Source organism: Bicyclus anynana, chromosome 11 (genome assembly GCF_947172395.1).
Source record: "Bicyclus anynana chromosome 11, ilBicAnyn1.1, whole genome shotgun sequence".
Taxonomy (NCBI): domain Eukaryota; kingdom Metazoa; phylum Arthropoda; class Insecta; order Lepidoptera; family Nymphalidae; genus Bicyclus; species Bicyclus anynana.
The window spans coordinates 7838888-7860052 of NC_069093.1; the positions used below are offsets into that span (position 1 = coordinate 7838888).

The 21165-nt window shown below is 33.9% G+C and overlaps 1 protein-coding gene across 2 annotated transcripts; it reads left to right on the plus strand.

The window, feature by feature from the left end:
• Window positions 1-1081: 1081 nt before the first annotated feature.
• On the plus strand, window positions 1082-21163 carry LOC112054532 (casein kinase I). 2 transcript variants are annotated; one of them, XM_052884126.1, is made up of 8 exons: window positions 1082-1439; window positions 2089-2199; window positions 5280-5472; window positions 8054-8196; window positions 8764-8966; window positions 9467-9926; window positions 10854-10934; window positions 13317-21163. In XM_052884126.1, exons 1-6 carry the CDS (start codon window positions 1349-1351, stop codon window positions 9647-9649), a joined length of 924 nt encoding a protein of 307 aa, XP_052740086.1. In that variant the 5' UTR covers window positions 1082-1348; the 3' UTR covers window positions 9650-9926; window positions 10854-10934; window positions 13317-21163. The 2 variants fall into 2 exon arrangements, with proteins under 2 accessions (XP_052740086.1, XP_052740085.1); XM_052884125.1 differs by lacking the exon at window positions 13317-21163 and adding an exon at window positions 11589-11796.
• Window positions 21164-21165: the final 2 nt, after the last annotated feature.

Below are 21165 nucleotides of genomic sequence, written 5' to 3' on the forward strand. Positions count from 1 at the left end.
GGTCCTTGAAACTTATTGACTTTTACTTATTTATTGCATTTTATTACTTATAATTTGAAAACAATAATATTTAATATATACCAATATTTATAGAGGAAAGAATTGATTATTTGTTTGTTCGTTTGTTTGCATTTATAGGCTCCAAAATTACTGAACCGATTTGAAAAATTCTTTCACTGTTTGGAAGCTATATTCCCAAAATTTCATCTCCTTATTCCTAAGAGAACGGAAACTACGCGGGTGCATTCTGCTAATAAAATATTATAAACACGTGGGACAAAATCAGCCTTGGTTCTAAGTACATCACTTAGAATTGCCGTTGGACTACTATAACTATAATTCGATGTTCAATCATCATCATAAATCATAGATTTAGCATCATAGATTTAGCAGTCAACACAGTATCACTATTTTTCGTTCTCCCCATGCGAGTCAGTGCAGTTCACTACAAGCTCAACTCAATCGAGTTGGTTTGGGTCTAGCAGGCTACGGCTCATGTATCGATACCACCACCTAATTAATAATGTTAATTTTATTTACGTTTGATATTGGGGATAATGATGATGATGTCGATGAAGATGACGATAATGGCGACGACTATGATGCTAATTGATAAATAAAGCTTTCTATAATTACTTCTGATGTTTATTTTTTCCCAACATAGCAAAATAAATTATTTTAATTATACTATAAAGTGTGCATTATTTGGATTTTTTTTATTTAAATTACTAAATATTTATTTCTGTAATAAATTTAGATGAAATCAATTTTCATATTAAGAATGTTTTTTTAGTTTGGTTTGATGATACAAACAGCAGAAAAAAGGTTTGTGACAACTGAAATTTCAAAAGTGACTGACAAATGGAACTGGAAATAGAAATGTCAGAATTCCGCCGAATTAATAAACAGACTCGTTACTTTTTCACTATATTCATTCAAATTAATAATAAAAATTATAATTTAAATATTTGTACATTTTATTTCAAATGTTTTAGACTTCTAATTTGAACGCTTCCATACAGACCGAATGAGGAGTGTTAAACTAATATAATAATATAATCTGTGAATCACGAACGATAAAAAGAATGAACAAGATTGATTAGGAGGTTACAAAAAATCCTAAATGCGTGTGTGTAAAAGAGAATTTGTTAAATAATATTTTGTAAGAGAAAGTTGTCGTTTATTTCAGATTTCCGAGAGTAAACAACAAAAAATATTGTGGCCAAGATAATATTTGTTATATTTTTTCCAAAGTAAAAAGTTCAGTTTTTACCAAGATTCTGCGTCTATCGCAAATATGGCCGTCCTGTAATGATTCGGTCGTCAGTGATATTAAAGTAATTTTATCATGCAAAATTTCAAAATGGAGCTGCGCGTTGGTAATAAATACAGATTAGGTCGTAAAATTGGCTCTGGATCCTTTGGAGACATTTATTTGGGTAAGGGAGATTAGAAATCTTTGTAAACAAAGAAAGATGGTTGCTATAGTAGGCCAGCTGCATTTTTTTTGTTTGGAAATAGTTGCAGGTTCTATCATGGTTTATGCTTCATAATTCGAAGCAATAATCTCTACAACTTGAATACGCTTATCATCATTGATTTAACCTTAGTAATAAATAAACTATTGTTTATAATTATGATAACATGTGACTTATTCCAGTTAAACTAATGTAACTTTTAACCATTTGAATGTAATTAACAAAGCGAATTTTGTATATGCTAAAAATGTTTTAATAATAATAATAATAAAATCGCTTGCTTTGCAATGAAATCAATTTCCTTAAAAAATATATTAACCATGAAGTCATGGTCATAGAAAAGGGCGAGCGTAAAGCTTAATTAGTTGTGGAATTCTTTATTAAACGTATTGAAGACAATAGTTCAAATGAGTCATATATTTAATTAACCATTGAATCATATTCTTTTTTGTTTTGATGCTATATATATTCAATATGTACGATCATCATTTAGTTATAGTTATAGAAAATCTGTTGTCCTAGGACAAGGTCCATGCTTCATAATTGCTTCATTTTTGTTCATTTATCTGTGAGATTTTAATGAGAAAAATATATTTCCTCTCTATTCCAGGAACCCACATAGTAACAAGGAAAGAGGTAGCCATTAAGTTAGAATGCAAAAGGACAAGACACCCACAGTTGCACATAGAGAGTAAATTTTATAAACTTATGCAAGGGGGTGGTAAGTAAATCAAATATATTGCTTATTGCGTTTATATTCCACTATTGGATGTCTGTAACATAAATGTCACAGAACTCTGTGAGAGCTTTTAAAGGGCAAAATTTAAATTGTACATAGTTTTGCAAAATATTTACACAGCACCCACCCAGCAACAGATGCTCTGAAAAGAAATAGATATTCTGATTTAATATACATTTTATGATAAGTTAGTGTATATTGTTCTCTGGTATGCAGGTTTCCTCATGATGTTTTTCCTTCACCGTTTGAGACACATGATATTTAATTTCTTAAAATGCATAAAACTGAAAAGTTGGAGGTCCCCCATGCCCCAGGCTGGATTCAAACTTACACCCTCTGAAATCTGAAGCAGAGGTCATATCCACTGGGCTATCATGGCTTGTATAATTCTCTGTGTGTGTGAAGTCTGCCAATCCGCATTGGGCCAGCGTGGTGGCCTATTGGCCTAACCACGCTCATTCTGAGGGGCGACTCAAGCTCAGCAGTGTGCCGAATATGGGTTGATAATGATGATGATGATGATGTCACTTGTTGTATTTACATACTATATGTTGCTGCAGTTGGTTTATTGTTACAAAAAAATTATATCAATTAGCTTGAAACGTTGGTCTATTGTCGTACCCACTCCTAGCACAGTCTTTCCCGACTTGTTGGAGGAGAATGGGAATATTGGTCATATTATACAAATATAGGCAAATATTCTTTAAAAAAAAACAATTAACACTCCCATTCTCTGCTTGTGTTGTTTTCCCTGCCTAGTCAAATTTGGTAAGATCCTATTAGAGCAGCTTTGGATACTTGTTCTAAAATAGAACATGCTACAGTTCTAGAGAGGCCAAGGTCTTTGAGCAAGTTATAGAGAGATTTTGATGGCAAACCTCTCGCACCTACTTCTACAGATGTTAGGTCCTAATATTTATTCACTTTTATACTGTGTTATCCTTCGGAATGTTGGTCTCCCATGGCACAGTAAGCTCTGCAAGTACCATTTGCTTAGTTTGCTTGGATAAAAGGAAAAAGTATGGTCTAGATCTCAAAATAGAGACATCCACTGGGATTTTATAATGTTGTTCATGTTAAAAAAGTCCAATCAGGTGCAGAACCTAAGATTGAATAGGGCTTACTAGACAAATTTGATATTGAGCTTGTTGAAGGTAATTTGTCTTTTATTTGTAATTAATCCTTTTTGAGCTATAGCTACAAATTTATACTCTATATTTGGTTTGTGTTTCTTAAGTATGTTAATTTTTATATTTGTTGTCATGTGATTATATATCTTTTTGGGTTCAATCTGGATACTCATATCCAAACAAATTTAGTGTAGTAGAAAAAAAATTGTGTAGTAGTCACACTGTCATAGTTATATTTGGTCACTAGCTGACGCCGCGCGGTTTCACCCGCTTGGTTCTAGTTCCCGTAGGTATATGGGGCTAATATACAGCCTATAGCCTTCCTCGATAAATGAGCTATCTAACACTGAAAGAATTTTTCAAATTGGACCAGTAGTTCCTGAGATTAGTGTGTTCAATCAAACAAACTCTTCATCTTTATATTATTGGTATAGATTTTATCCATGTTAAATGGTTGATTCTCTATCAAATTATATACTTTGCTCCAATTTCATCTGATGGTAAGTGATATTATAATTTAACATGAGCAAACACAAGATGTATTAAAATAAAAATTTCAAATGTTTAAAGCAGTAACTTATTATAATATTACCCAAATAAATAACATTTCATTAGATTAGTAATTTGCATTTTTATGCCATTATGTTAATATTATAAATGGTAATGCTATTTTACTTTACTTTATACATTGTGGAGTTGTACAAGTTAATAGAGCAAAAACCTGTGTGGCCAAATCTTAATGATTTAGTAGATGCAAAATTTGATGAAGTTGAAGTATGATATCCAATGTTAAAGTTTACACTTTGCTGCCATTAGCCCCCACACTTAAGGATAGCTGCCCTTGTAGCCAAGTGGCATGTCGATTCTCTTTCTACGATCGCAAATGCTTCGAAAACTAGAAAAATGTATGGGAATGACGTTTGCTATCGACAGGTCATGTGATCAAGATCTGACATTCCCATATATTTTTCTAGTTTTCGAAGCGTTTGCGATCGTAGAAATAGAATAGACTTGCTACTTGGCTACAAGGGCTAGTTTCAGAGATCTATCTATTGTCCAAGTATAAATTCTTTATGTATTATTATATATATGAAATTATCATAGAACATATCTGCTTATAGTTCTTACTGATCGCAGATAAACCCAGAAATCAAAAAAAAAAAAAAGTATAAATTCTATAAATTTTTTTAATATATCATCAGACAGCTTCATGGCAACCGTTTGATATACACTATTAAACATTAAATTGCTAGTCTTTAGGGAAGTGAGTGCAGAACAAGGTGACTGAGTACTCATATCATCTCAAACAAAATATTTATTATTTTTAAATAAGAAACATGAGAATACAATCTAAATTTATCCAATTATGAAACAATAAATTATAGAACCAGCTATTGGAGCTTTATTGATTAAAAAAAATTCTAAACTCTATTACTTACTTTTAAACTCAAAAGAAGTTAATCCTATCACACATTAATAAATTCATCATCATCATTATCAACCCATATTCGGCTCACTGCTGAGCTTGAGAGCTCTCCTGTCAGAATGAGAGGGGTCAGGCCGATAGTCTACTATGCTGGCCCAATGCGGTTTGGCAGACTTAACACACAGAGAGAATTGGGAAAATTCTCTAGTACGCAGGTTTCCTCACAATGTTTTCCTTCACCTTTTGAGACACGTGATATTTTATTTCTTAAAATGCACACAACTGAAAAGTTGGAGGTGCATGCCCCGGACTAGACTGGAACTAGCACCCTTTGGAATCAGAGGCAGAGGTCTTATCCACTAGGATATCACGGCTCATTAATAAGTTATAATACAATAAACATGCAGTGCATATTTTAGTTTTGTAACTAAACCATCTCTATTAGTTTTTAATAACTATCCTTTTGAATTTTTATAGTTTGATAAGAAAGAATCTTTTAATTCCAGTTGGCATTCCTGCTATAAAATGGTGTGGCTCAGAGGGAGACTACAATGTCATGGTCATGGAGCTGCTGGGCCCTTCGTTGGAAGATCTGTTCAACTTCTGTTCCCGTCGTTTCTCCCTCAAGACTGTGCTCCTTCTAGCAGACCAGCTCATCACACGCATTGAGCACATACACTATAAGAACTTCATTCATAGGTAAATACTTGCATTTCTATGATTTTAATTTTTTTTATCATCATCATTCATCATTATCAACCCGTATTCTGCTCACCGCTGAGCTCAACTCTCCTCTCAGACTGAAAGGGTTTAGGTCAATAGTCCACCACGCTGGTTCAAAGCCCTGCATATCAGAGAATTAAGAAAATTCTCTGGTGCACTCTCCATGCAGGTTTCCTCACAATGTTTTTTCTTCACCATTTGAGACATGTGATAATCAGAGGCAGAGGTCATTTCCACTGGGCTATCACCGGTCTGACTAAATAATACTATAGGAAAGATTTGTATTGTTGTTTGTAATGACTATAAAGCTCAAAACTACTGGACCAATTTGAAAAATTATTTCAAATCAAAAACATAGTTACAGGTGAAACTGCAAAGTTCTGCTATACAGTAAGATACTGTAAGTTAAGTGACAACAGTCTATAGGTAGCATTCCGTTCTTGGCGACCGCGTCCTGCGACCGCGACCTGGTCGCATGACCCACTGCTTAGTATGAATTTATATGGAGCATTAAACAAAGCCCGAAACCGCGTCGCGCGACTGCCTTTTTTTAGTGCTCAATATGAAATCATACTAAACAGTTTGTCGTGCTTTGTTTAGAGCTCCATATAGATTCATATTGAAACGGTGGGTCATGCGACCCGGTCGCGGTCGCCAAGAACGGAAGGTTACTTTAATATGGTTGTTCATTTACTTGCAAGACGAGTAGCTGACAAACAAAATATAGATTTAGAGACTTGGTATTGAATTTAGACAAGAAAATTATTACAATAACACAAAGACAGACAAAAGCAATCCATAGATTCATAGTGCTCGTGCAGGCCCAGTTAGGGTCAATTGACCCTGAAATGAAATAAAACTGAGGACCTCTCTATTGAAGTCTAAAGCATTTTAACAACTGAACTGAGTTTTTTGCAAAAAAAATGGGCTTTTGAAAGGAGAAGAAAATGAAGACATTTTGGCATTTAAATATATATAATACTCTGAATAATGGTCAGGGCGTTTCATGTTTATTAATGCAGGTCATTTTATAAGGTCACAGTGATAATGAAACTGCAGTAAAGTAACCTTATCAGCAACATGACCATCCTTAGACTTTCATTATAAATCTTGTTTATTTATTATCTAATGCATTCATTTAATGTGTTTATACTATGATATGTATGTTTGTTATAGTTGATTATATTTTGTGCTACTCAATTTTGGTTTACGAATAAATATCTTTGTTGACTATTAATTTATGTACAATGTACATGACATGCTGTAGTAATAATATCAATATTGTTACAGTGAATGTAATGTAATAGTTACAAAATATAGATAGGCTTTGTACTTTTTTAAGAATTGATTAGAATATGTCAACTTTCCAAGAATGAGATTTTGATTTTTACTTTGAAGAAATTACTTTTTTTGTATTAATTTTTTTATTGACAAAATCAATTGTTAAGGAATTTCTTTTACCTTTATCTATCCATTCATAGATATCTTTGATTGTTCTCATGCCTAAAAGTGATTTTAGAACAAATTCATCTAAATAGCGTTTAATCTTCAATACTAAAACTTGCCTGTTCATAGACTTGCTTTTACCAGTATCTTACCTCACATTTATATGTTTTGTATACTTTGGTATACTTTGGAAAATGAATTTTTCCTTGATTCATGATATGCAAAATATCATGATTATTTAAGTAGATATTGTATGAAAGTGTAATAAATACACAATCAAATTTGTATTAAGAATATCTAGTTCTTCTAGATGCACTATCAATTATTAATCATTATGAAATCAAAGATTATTATCTATGAATAGATAGATAAAGATAAAAGAAATTCCTTAACAATTGATTTTGTCAATAAAAAAATTTAATACTAAAAAACACAATTTCTTCAAAGTAAAAATCACTAACTCATTCTTGGAAAGTTGAGATTCTAATCAATTAATTAATCTAAAAAAATACAAAGTCTATCTATATTTTGTAACATTTACATTACATTCACTGTAACAATATTAATATTATTACATATCATGTACATAAATTAATAGTCGACAAAGAAAATTTTTAGTAAACCAAAATTGAGTTTTTTTTTATTCTTTACAAGTTAGCCCACTACAATCTCACCTGATGTAAGTGATGATGCAATCTAAGATGGAATCGGGCTAACTTGTTAGGAGCAGGATGAAATCCACACCCGTTTCGGTTTCTACACGACGTCGTACTGGAACGCTAAATCGCTTGGCGGGACGTCTTTGTCTCCCTCCCAAGCCTCCCAGCAGCCACAATGCTTGAATAGCACAAAATATAATCAACTAAGCAACTGTTAATCAGTATGATTTATATTATAGTGATATTTTATTATTCAGGCAAATATTTTTGTTAGTTTGTCTAAAGCTTAAAGACTTAAAAGATTATTATTAACTTTAAAGATTTTTTTATGTATTTTTTATCTTTACAATGAATAGGCGCTTCTAGGCAAGTGTGTCATGGTCAAACGTCAAACTATCTATATCTAGAATAAAAAATACAAGTTTTATTAATCTCATCTTTTATCTTTACAGAGATATTAAGCCAGACAACTTTTTAATGGGCCTCGGCAAAAGGGGAAACTTAGTATACATTATAGATTTTGGACTAGCCAAGAAGTACAAAGATGGACGCACCAATCAACATATCCCATACAGAGAAAACAAAAATCTGACTGGTATGTATTTGTTATATTTGTATTATCTTTCTCCATCACTTTGTTTCAAGGACTCAATGAATCCAGGACATGATGAACCATAGTACAAACCAACAGTAGAGATGCAGACTTAACTTTTCATAAGTGCTATAAGTTTATTTTGCTTGTTCTCAGTAAATTATTAAATCTGTAGAGAGGTTAATTTTGAAAAAAAAAAAATATTCCAAAATAAGTATCAGCAAGTGATTAGTGATCAATACTGATTCCAAAAATGCAATCAGTAAAATTTTCGTCTGTCTGTCTGTATGCTTGTTATAGAAACAAAAACTATTCAACGGATTTTGACGAAACTTGTTACAAATTATTCTTCATACTCCTGGGCAGGTTATAGTATACTTTTCATAACACTATGATCAATAGGAGCAGAGCAGTGAAGGGATATGTTGGAAAAACGGGAGAAGTGACTCCATTTTTACAGCGATACTACTGTTAAGGCTGGATTAAAGAGGTCTAAAGGCGGACAAACTCGCTAGTATATAAATAAATCAATGATTCTTCTGTTAATGAAGTGTACTATGTAATTTTCAGGCACAGCAAGATATGCATCAATCAACACCCACTTAGGCATAGAGCAGTCCCGGCGCGACGACCTGGAGTCGCTGGGCTACGTGCTCATGTACTTCAACCGCGGCAGCCTGCCGTGGCAGGGGCTGAAGGCGGCCACCAAACGGCAGAAGTACGAGAGAATATCGGAGAAGAAACTGTCCACACCGTTTGACGAGCTGTGCAAAGTGAGTGTCATTCATGCAACTAAATTTTGATATTGGAACGAGTTCCTTATCGCGTGTTGCGAAAGGGGACAGAAAAAAATTAAGACCAAAAAGTTGTAACGACACTTTTTACCCGATTGCGTAAGAATGGTTTATGCTATAGTTGTAAGCCGTGACCTGGAGCCAGCTGGTGAACTCCAAAAGAGGCTCCGACCCCTAAAAGCCCCCCCACCCCAAAAGACTCCCGGCCCCAAAAGACCCCCGACCACATAAGATCCCCGACCCCAAAAGACCCCCGACCCCAAAAGACCCCGAAACCCAAAAGGCCCCCCGACACTTACAATGAAGTTCCTAATTAGAGGTTTGCAATAAAACTTTTGTAAATTTGCCTGACTATTTTTAGAAGATTTAATTTTAAGTATGTGTCTGGAAAATGGAATATCACATACAGAATTTGAGCAGCATTGTCATAAATAAATATCTATGTTATGTTATAGTGTCAATGTATAATTTTGTTCCAGAATCACCCGATCGAGTTCCAGCTGTACCTGAAATACTGTCGACGATTGCGCTTCGAAGACCGACCGGACTACGGGCACCTGCGTCAGCTGTTCCGCATGCTGCTGTACAGACAGGGCTTCACCTATGACTACGTGTTCGATTGGAACATGCTCAAGTTTGGTGAGATACCCTCATTGTCTTGACACTTCACATGTTAGCACTTCGAGCACCGACCGGACTACGGGCACCTGCGTCAGCTGTTCCGCATGCTGCTGTACAGACAGGGCTTCACCTACGACTACGTGTTCGACTGGAACATGCTCAAGTTTGGTGAGATACCCTCATTGTCTTGACACTTCACATGTTAGCACTTCGAGCACCGACCGGACTACGGGCACCTGCGTCAGCTGTTCCGCATGCTGCTGTACAGACAGGGCTTCACCTATGACTACGTGTTCGATTGGAACATGCTCAAGTTTGGTGAGATACCCTCATTGTCTTGACACTTCACATGTTAGCACTTCGAGCACCGACCGGACTACGGGCACCTGCGTCAGCTGTTCCGCATGCTGCTGTACAGACAGGGCTTCACTTACGACTACGTGTTCGACTGGAACATGCTCAAGTTTGGTGAGATACCCTCATTGTCTTGACACTTCACATGTTAGCACTTCGAGCAACGACCGGACTACGGGCACCTGCGTCAGCTGTTCCGCATGCTGCTGTACAGACAGGGCTTCACCTACGACTACGTGTTCGACTGGAACATGCTCAAGTTTGGTGAGATACCCTCATTGTCTTGACACTTCACATGTTAGCACTTCGAGCACCGACCGGACTACGGGCACCTGCGTCAGCTGTTCCGCATGCTGCTGTACAGACAGGGCTTCACCTACGACTACGTGTTCGACTGGAACATGCTCAAGTTTGGTGAGATACCCTCATTGTCTTGACACTTTACTTGTTAGAACTTCGAGTACCACCCAGTCTATCATCATCATAGAAGCCGGTACATGTCCACTTTAAATAAATTCATTCTCTCCCAAGAAATGCAACTCTTTAAAGGTAATAATGGCGGATTGATGACGTTTTCAATGCAGTAGTCGATTTGTCGTTTGCTGTCAATTGTCATGTTATAGTTACTTTAACTCAAAAACTTGGGTTTTAATTTTATTTATTTCTTTTTAATTAGTTACACTTATTTAAATTTTAAAAAATCCTTTTATTTTTTAATTTTTAATGATACGGGGTACAAGAGTGGAGCTGAAATGGATCATCTCCTTTGAGCATTATTTTGGCTTCGCCTCGGCCCACATTGACACGTTCGTCCATCAATGCCTCTCTTGCCGGCCGCTGCAGTAATGTACTATATCCTTTTACTAATGTTAGTAATAAATATAATTGCAGGACTGCCGCGCGGCTCGTTTCCACCGCTCGACCGCACGCTCAGGCGACCCGATCAAAATCAAGAACAGGAAGAAACTAGCCGTGAGTACTTCTCTATTTGCATGCCAATGTCTAAAAACACCGACAGAGCTCATCCAGAGAAGTGACACCAGTTATCATAATCTGCTGTGCTATGACACAGTGAGACTTGTTTCCTTTCTCCCTTGCTCACCCTACAAAGTGTTGCTCTGTTTATACACGATGGTTTACCACTTACCATCGGGTGTGCCATCTGCTGCGGCAATTATAACTATAAAGAAAATGTAAAATATTTTTATTTTTAATGTTTTTGGATCATGTTGTATCCAAAAAAAGCTTCTGAAATCATACTGACAGACAATTTTTAGTTAAATTTTTGTTGAGTTATCCACAATATTGGCGGTTGAGAAAATTTTAAACTTCATAGTAATGCTGATAAACATTCTACTTAATTTGCGTACTTACCATTAAAAGTAATTTTTTGATTTAATCATTGATTAATTATGGCCAATTCAACCAAAGTTAAACAACGCGATGAACTATTTGCTATATTCTCATGCACAATCGTATATATACACATGTACAAAATGTCATACATATATCTCATTAAATTAATTCAATTATTAAATATGAAGTCGTCACTTGTTCAAATTAATTGTTTTTATGTAAAAGGCACATTTACAAAGTTTATACTTCAATAGAAGCATCAATTTACAGAGCAATCATCGGCAACGAAGTTGGCGGCTGGATCATGAACACGATACGACAAATATATAAACAAACAAACAAAAAACAAACCAACTTCAAAATACTTGGTTATACAAAGTAATTTTGTAGTGACTTTAAAGTCGGATTTTTTTTTTTGTAAAAAAGCAATAAATAAAATAAGAATATATCTGATAGTGATATGATTATGTAAGATGAATGTGTTGTATTCATATAATATAATTCTTAATAACAAGGCAATTGAAATACTGTGTATCCAATTATATAAACAAGGTATTCAATGGATACTTTGGATCAACATAGTGTCTCTATGGAAATACTTATATAGTATATTTTGTATAGGTAGTGTATTTTTAGAACGAAGTTCCTTATCGCGCGTTGCAAAAGGGGGCTCGACGGAAAAAATTAAGACCAAAAGTTGTAACGACACTTTTTACCCGACTAAGCAGTCGGGTAAAAAGTGTCGTTACAACTTTTGGTCTTAATTTTAAAAGGAGGGTAATGTTTTTGCTATAGTTGTAAGCCGTAACCTGAATCCAGCTAGTGAGCTCCAGGGTCCTAAAAAGGCCCCCCGACCTCTTAAAGCCCCCGTCCCCATAAAGCCCCCCGACCCCAAAAGGCCCCCGAACACAAAAGACTCCCTGACATAAGGTCCCCGATCCCAAAAGACCCCTCCGACACAAGGCCCTCCGACCTCAAAAGGCCCTCTAAACTCAAAAGAACCCCTGACGATAGCGATGGTAGCTATAGCGAACTTCGTTCCATTCGGTCCCTTAACACCTCTTTAAGTTTTTTATTTCTCTTTATTTGGTCTACCAACAGACGTTAATTATTACAATCATTAAACATAAATGCAAGGAGATATAGGACAGAGGAATAGATAGATAGTCATTGTACCCTGGCGGAAATAAAAGAAAATATTTTTTTAAACTATTTTTGATTATACAAATCTACGAATTTACTTTAATTCTTTCGAAATAATATTCATTATCCCAAGAAATGCAACACTGATGATACGGGTAATAATGGCAGATTGATGACGTTTTCAATACAGTAATCGATTTGACGTTTGCTGTCAATTGTCATGTCATAGTTGCTTTAAGGGCACCATCTTGATAAAACTCAAAAACTTGGGTTTTAATTTTATTTATTTCTTTTTATTTAGTTACATTTATTCACTTTAATAAATTTTAATAAGATCCTTATTTTAATTTTAATGATACGGGGTACAAGAGTGGACCTGAAATGGACTATCTCCTTTCTAACTTCTTTTTGCGTGGGGGTTAAAAATAAGCTGGTAATGATAGAAGGGTACCACTAGGCCATCTATGTGGCGCTCAGACTAAATACATAAGGACTATTATAGCACCCAAATTCACGAACTAAATTCTCTGCCATTTTGTAAGGAAAACGAGCTTAGATTTCACACATATCTTATACTAAACTAGCAGTTTTTGTTCGTTTTTTACACCATTTAACTACACAAAAAGGTATTTTTATGGAGGTTTTTAACCGACGGACACGATTGTAAACTATGAAACATCGATTCTATAGAGACAGTGTTTATGATCGCATAAGATCGTTGATCATATACTTTGACAGAAAAAGATCAATGTTTTGCGAGGCAGGTCTTTATCTAATTAGTCTGAGATGTGGCGACTATATGCACGATGTTACCATTGCCCTGTCACTAAGCTGAGTACGGTTGTATCGCTGCAGCGGCGCCGGCCGCCACGGCGCAGCCCAGCGCCGCGGTGGCGGCCATCTCGGAGTGGCGGTGAGGGGGCGGGGAGCGCCCCGCGCGCGCCGCCGCCGCCCGCCGCGCCACCCGCTCATTCCTTCGCCGACATTCGACGCGAGCGGACGTCGCCCGATGAATGTTCAAGTGTTTAAACTAAGGAGAATCAATTTTGTACGCATTCATGTTAAACGTTCATATATATTGTAAATTATTTTTAGGCAAATCGACGAGTGGGAGACTCGGTCTCGTTGCGATGTGATTCCTTGAGCGTAGCGCATCCGTTGTACTTCATGCTCAGTTGTATGTTAGATGTTAAGTGTAACTTGAATATGTGAACAGTTGTAGCGTGTGTGTGTATTTGTCGATTTGTCTCGTGTCTAATTGCAGTGTCGGTTAGAGGAGGTTCTATTGTGTCCGTGGACGTTCGCGCTGTTTGAAATATACATTTGACAAATGCATTTATTTGACAAAATCCGGCTTTCTGTATACAATGCTGTATAAAAATATATATTGAAATATGTCGAGTGAAACCCGATGCCTCGTATATATTTTTTGTGCCAACAAATGTACTAACATGTTTTTGTCTATTATATTGATATTATAAATCTGCTCACTTTAGTAACCATTTTTTATTTCGTATTGTTGGGTGGTTCACGTGCAATAATAATAAAAATAATATGAATTTGTATTGATTGTCTTCCATAATTCAGCCTCAATGATTGCTGTATAAAAACTTGAACTAACACGAGTGACAGTGGATTTTATTTTATATCTTTCGATTGATTAAATTATTTTAATTTTACATAAATTATATTGACATTATTTTAGTGTAAATCGATAAAATCTTTTTAATGTAAACTACTAAAAATTTTAAATAAACAAAATTATCTGTTTTATGCCTAAGCTTTTATAAGTAGTGGTATTTTTTGTGCTAATTTCCTCATAACATGTTGACATGGTTTTGGGGTCCTTATATTATTTACATCAATATGTATTAATATATACATATTTCGTGAAAGTTTTAAATGTATGTTCGACCTAATACAAATTAAAGGTCATTTCTCCAAATAAACAATTTTAAATATGATTTCGGTCTTGAGCTAAATAATAATAAAGACCATTGTTTTTTTGACACAAATTTCCATTGTTTTTTTATTGTTTATGGTATTTAAAACATGGTAGTGTAGATTGCTAAAAAATCCTCGATTCAGCATATCGTCAGTTCAAAACGTCCAGCCACTGCCATAGTTTTTAATTAGGTAAGAAAATCTGATGAAATGAAATAGTTAGTTCTGAGTTAGAATTTATAGATTTTCATACAGAAGTAGTTATTGGTTCGGTTTTGGTGGAAGACAATGCGAACTTATAAATCCTCTATATGACCGTATATAACACGTTTCTAATACAAACGTTCTGTCCGTGTGCTGTAAAGCTGGGTATACATATGTTGACTGTTAAATTCACTAATATTACACACATAAAGTAGGGTATTAAATATCTCAGTTCGATCCTACCTACTTACTATAAAATTTATTACAATATTTTTTTAATAACATGAGTTATAAATTGCAACATATATTTGCTGATGGCAAAACTATTTTAATGTTAGTTGGAGTTTTATCCATTTTTAAGCATTCACATTATTATTAATTGGTATACAATTTGTAGTTGGTTGTATATGTTTTTTTTTTTAAATATTATTGTTGCAGTTCGCATATGTGTGCCCAGCTTAAATAACTTTGATCTCATGCGAATAACCAAATCGTTTAGTTGTGTTATAAGACAGAATTTTGCACTTTAATACATATTTATTACCTTAGTTTACAAAATACTAATAATAATAATTTGTGCAAGATTTAATTACAAAATGTAATATTTTCAAGAAACTAAATAATATAATTAAGAAAGGTCTAAATGTTAAATTAATTTAAATACATTAAAAATACATAATGTATAAACTTGACACACAGAAAGGCTAGCTCATCCTCAAGTGGTTAAAATACATTAGTTCAGTAAAATTCAGAAAAAAATAATTGATCTGTGCTATCTCTTCCATATTATAACAAACGTCTAGTAAACAAGTATCAATTAAAAAGGTGGATTCTAAATAATTAAAACTCCGCATACAGTAGATATTGTTTTGCAAGTTCAGTGTAAGCGATATTGATGTATCATTTTATCTCAAAATAATATATCTATTTTGTCAACAATTCTAATAAGAGTTCTAAACGAATTATCACAAAAAAAAAGAAACTCTATAAAATAATGAGTGTTCAAACTTGTGTCCTTTTAAGATATCTTTGATATCAATTTTGACATATATTTATACACCGTGAAGTTTTCTTCGTCTTAAACCGGAATCCCAAATAATGTACCCAATGTATATTATCCATTAGTGTTATTGTAAAAAAAAAAAAAACAAAGTACAATTCAAGGAGTCACGATTGTAACAAATTTTCTAAAATCGATTATTTTAAAATATCCTGTATTTTTCAACACCTACTTATTCGCCGCTGTGAGGCTCGTCGGTCCCTTTGAGGTCATTCACTTTAGCCTAAACTAGGTCAAAGTTCAATGACTTCATACCTTCGAAACAGAACTAAACGGATGTTTAATTTGTTTTAATAAATTAAAAAATGTTTTTTCGCTAGCGTGTGAGTTTGCTAGAGGTAATTTTTAATATTGATAGGGGATTTCTTGTATTGAACTAATAACCGTCGGGGCGGCTTACAGACGGTGAAACTAGCACGGTGTATAATTATCTTATACTATTAACCACGGCTTTGTATATAATGCCTAATGTATAAAGACGTGAAACTTATAACACCCCTTACATTTACGTCTGAATTTACCAGATAAAAACAGGTTTCACTATTACTATGACTACGTTGGGTTGTGCTTTCTAAAATACAAGCAGACTTTGACCGCATGGAAACCGTAAACCATGTCATTTTTACTATACTACACGTATAAATCTTCTCGAGACACTATTGTTGAAAATCGTATTTAAATCTTTTGCGCAGTTGAAAAAATCTAAGCGTACAAACGCGCGAAGCGACTTTGTTTTGTACTGTGTAAAGACTATATGTATTATATTGTACTAAAAGTAACTAACACGTTTATTATATTTGACAACTATGTATTTATATAATTTAAATATATACATTATGCATACATAGGTAATTTGAAACTGATTGTACATTGTATTGAAGATAAGCGGTGAATAAAATAAAAATCTAGACTCCTTATAGTATTGATCACATATTACAGCTGAAGACGAATTTTAGTATTAATTACTGAATTTGTATAATCTAAAATGAATTCAAGCTTTCGATCTGTGCAAAAAAAATTCAATGTGTCTTATTTACTGATAGGCTTACTCCAAAACGAACAAATCATATTCATAAATAAATATTCATGTTTTTAACAATATTTGCATTTAATGAACTGCAATATAATTTGTGTATAGCATAAATGTCGTTATCGTTGTTGGTCGTGTGCGTGTGGACTCCGTTGGACCATCCGTCTCTAATATGACTGAGAATTAGGTTCAATTTCATGTAAATATTAATATTATATTTAAACTAGTATTTTGTTAAAGGATTGTATTGATATCTTGGGACTAATGTTCCGATGTTAGGGTATTCCATAAGGTTTTAGTTTTTAAAACGAAGTCCATGTTATATTTAGTTATTTTTTACTAAACCTTGTTCATCGAAAATGTTGTACTTGCGAATTCAACTCAATAATATCGAGGGTATACTTCTCTCGAAGTTCGAATATGCCTGACACTTTCGACTTCCTTGTAACTGTAAGTTTAGTCAACAGTATTTTTAGAATTTCATTTTATTTTACGTCCCTAAAACAGAACCACTTTGCTACAGCATTTTACCATAGAATAGGGAACATGCTTGTTTTTTTTAAATATTTAGTTGATTGAAATTTAATAATAAATTGTTGATGAAATTTATGATTTAAATGGTACAAGTAAAATCCCAGTATAAAACATTAAAGCATTTAAAATACCGCCATTTTAGTGCGCTGAGCGACTGAGGGCTATGACGTCACAAATGCCAACAATTTCACTTTTCTATTGGTGGGTACCTGGACTTATTATAGTGGAAAATTACGTCACTTTTAGAACGGGCCAATAGCGAACGTTACGCTATTATATGACTTTTTTAATAATTTAAACTGAGTAAATTAAAAAAGAATTATGGAGTATGATATATGAATACATACCATATTAAAACAGTATAACTAAATATGCCTTATGAAACAAATCACATGCATATTATATACCCTATTGGATTGGATGTGTTGCTCAACATTTAAATCTAAAACATGACAACATGAAAGTCTTTATAAATTGAGTATTTCATAATGTAGTAACAAAGGACGAATGAATGATGACAGTGTTCTAATATTGGGTAATATTTTTGCACCTATCAAATAGTCCTGCTTAAAAAAATACCCAGCTAATTTGGTCTTGAAAGTGGTTCTGTAATAAACATTAATCAACATTTGAGTTTTATTACAAGAGAAATATCATATTTGTATGACCATTGATATTTTGATACTTGAGTGCCAATGTAGTGTTGGCATAACTATTAACTGTTAACATGAAAGAATACGGTATATTGGAATGTTAATATGCTAATAATGCCTACCCAAGTATACTTTACTGTGGGCGTCGGCAGGAAGGTGCAAATGTATCCTTTCAGAAAGGAAAAAGCAACGAATATTTTGTTTTATTGTAGTCACTATGAAGCAGATTTATCAAATTTTTGTCCTGTAACAGTTTTCTGTAAATTTATAGGTGTTAACAGCATAAAATACCAATTTCATATACTAAAGTAGTATGTCTCATCACTAAATTGCGGTAAAAATAGAAATAATTGTAAGTATGCAAAATAAACAAAGTTTGATTGCGTATTTTCTACCTTGCTTTAAGACATTCGCAATTCTAATTATTTTCCACAATATCGAGACAAAGAGAGGCTTTCTAAGGTGTTGAGATGAAAATTACATTTTATTCATAAATGTACCTCACTGAATATATTCCTGCCGGCGCCTATTTACTTTATTGATATTGTGTTACTAATACTTATAGACATGTTAATGTTAGACAAGTTAGTTTTATAAATCCCGTGAGATATGCGCTGGGTGTGAACGAATTTAAGTCTACCGGCGTCTGAGTGTTCCAGTGCATCGTCATGAAGAATGGCCATAGTGCGTGCAACAGTGACACAGTGAGTGATGTGCGATGCATTTCAATGAACGCTACCAAACGGTGTCCTTAGTTAAGCGTCCGCTCAGACCGACCGAAGGACTTTATCGGACTTAATTTTGTAAATATTAATCGTAACACTGATGTCTAAGTAGTAAGTTTTACTTAGGTAAGTCAGGTACACTGTTTTTTTACAATATCTATCCTAGATATGGAAATAATTACGTAACTGTTGTAGTATTAAAGCGATATATTTTTTTGCCTATTGTCATTCTAATAATAAATATTGATTGCCTCTTTATTCATATACTTTTCGTAGCTGAAACGTCGATAATGCATAATACCGATGAGCATCTGAATGTGGTCTTAGACATCAGTGGTCTTGACACTAATGATGTCGGATAATTATAGATATTTATTAGAATATGGATTTTATAATACATATATCAATTCGATACATTTCAAAACCGATATGCATCGATGTGACTCGATATACTTTCACAAAATATCGTATGAAAAACGAATTGTATTGTAAGCCTAGCATTGTAATAATTAAGTTCTACCGTTTTAATAGTGTCAATGTAGATGTCAAAGGTACGGCGTAATTATTAATAATGTTCTAAGGTTTTTAAACAATCGTAAATGTATTAAATATTTATTTTATTTTCTGTACAAACGTAAGATTTTCCAGATTCATATTTGTAAATTGCTTGTGCTTTGTGAATCAGCATCGGTCATGTTTATATCTATATGTCCAAAATTATATTATATTCATACGGTATTTTGAATGTCGATATCAATCAACGAGATATTATCGTGTATCGGATCTGCTAATAGACGATGTATCGGTACGAAAAAATATTGAGCATCCGAACCTAAGGGTGGCTTTCCACTAGATCTGTGCTAGGTTGCGCGCCCAAGCAGGCTAATTCACGAACTTTGACGTGTTAGTTGACTAATACGATATTGAAATTCTATGTAACAAATGAATCCGGTGCCTACTGACAATGCTTCGTGGATGTCATACAGTAGGCCTATGACATTTCTCAGTTGTGATGTGTATTTTAAAAGGTTGTTAATAAAGACCAACTTAGTGACTAGGTCAGCGGAAAACTATCAATTACTAGTGTCCGACCGAAAGTTCAATTTCGGTTTCGGCCAAAAATCTAGTTTCGGCGACAGTTTCGGTTTCGGCCAACATAGGCCGAAACTTTTGCCGAAACCGAAACTGATTTCGGAAGTAGTCTTGCACGCTCGCCTAACTTCGTATGTCGTGGGAAAGCTTTGGCAGATAGCTCTGTACGTAGCAACAAAACTTAGTCAGTGCGTTATCGCTCAACATGAACATTCTTTAGAGGTTATGTTTTAATTGAACTGATTTTTTTTATTTTTCTAAGTACAAATACGAAAAAAAGAATTAATAAGATTTCATATTACCAATACTTAGTATTTAAAAAATCAGTAAAAATTACAGTACCAGTAACATTTTGCTTTTATTTAATAATTTTATACTTGACTAACTAAAACTGAAGCCACGGCCGAATATTCGGTTTCGGTCGGACTGTTTCAATAACCTAGCTAATCCGTGAAAGTGTATTAACCAAGTTTATTAGTTTTTTACCAAGCGCTAACACAAATCGTTTACATAGTCAATGTTTATCCACGCAATAATATCCAACAATGTGTTGATTGTAAAATGAATTCCTTTTTCATATATTAATGCACATTTACTAAAACAAACTGATTATCGCAACCTAGCACCGGAATAGTGTGAAGGCGCCCTAATACGCAAGGGGGGAACGGATCGGTAGTTGTAGTATAAAGGAATTAGGTCAAAGCTTTTAATGGATTTATAAATTCTAAATTTAAGGCAAAGGGAAGTGTGTTCCCTCCAATATGTGTATAATGATAAAACTAATATATGTAAAAACATAAATAGTTCTTGTATCTCAACGATGTTTTACTCGTTATGTGATCGTGTTTTTTTATTGCAATCTGTGTAATGGGCTAGTTGACACTTTTTTTTAAATGGTCTTAAATTGATCATTAGCGTTCTATTAGATTAAAAAAATATATCATGTTTTTTTTTGAGACGTGATTACATGAAAAGTTTAATTTTAAAATATTTTTTTGACAATACGAGCCAAAACGCTGTCGGCCATGGTGGTATATATTTAAACTGTTTCATGACGTCACATTAATGGATTCTTTACCAAATGTAGCGTTTGACAAAAATATTAGTATTGACGTTTAGTACATCAAGTACCTAACATTGTGACGTCACAAAATGGACGACAGCGTTTTGTACGTTTGAAAAATTCGAAAATACGTGACTTTTAAATTAAGTCTTGTAAGAAATCCTTAATTTTTATTAATTGATATCGATATATTTCGGACCCTTATTCCATGTACTATACGAAATTATTATTTTTATATTAAATTTGAAGTGAGTCAACTAGCTTATTGTAAATGCTGGCCCAGTGTAGCTTAGCATATTAAAGATATGCTTTGTAACAGAAAATTCATTATGCTTGCATTGTTTTCTACGTCCAGTATGTATGATTCCTTTGGCACAATAAACTAAATAAAATGAAACC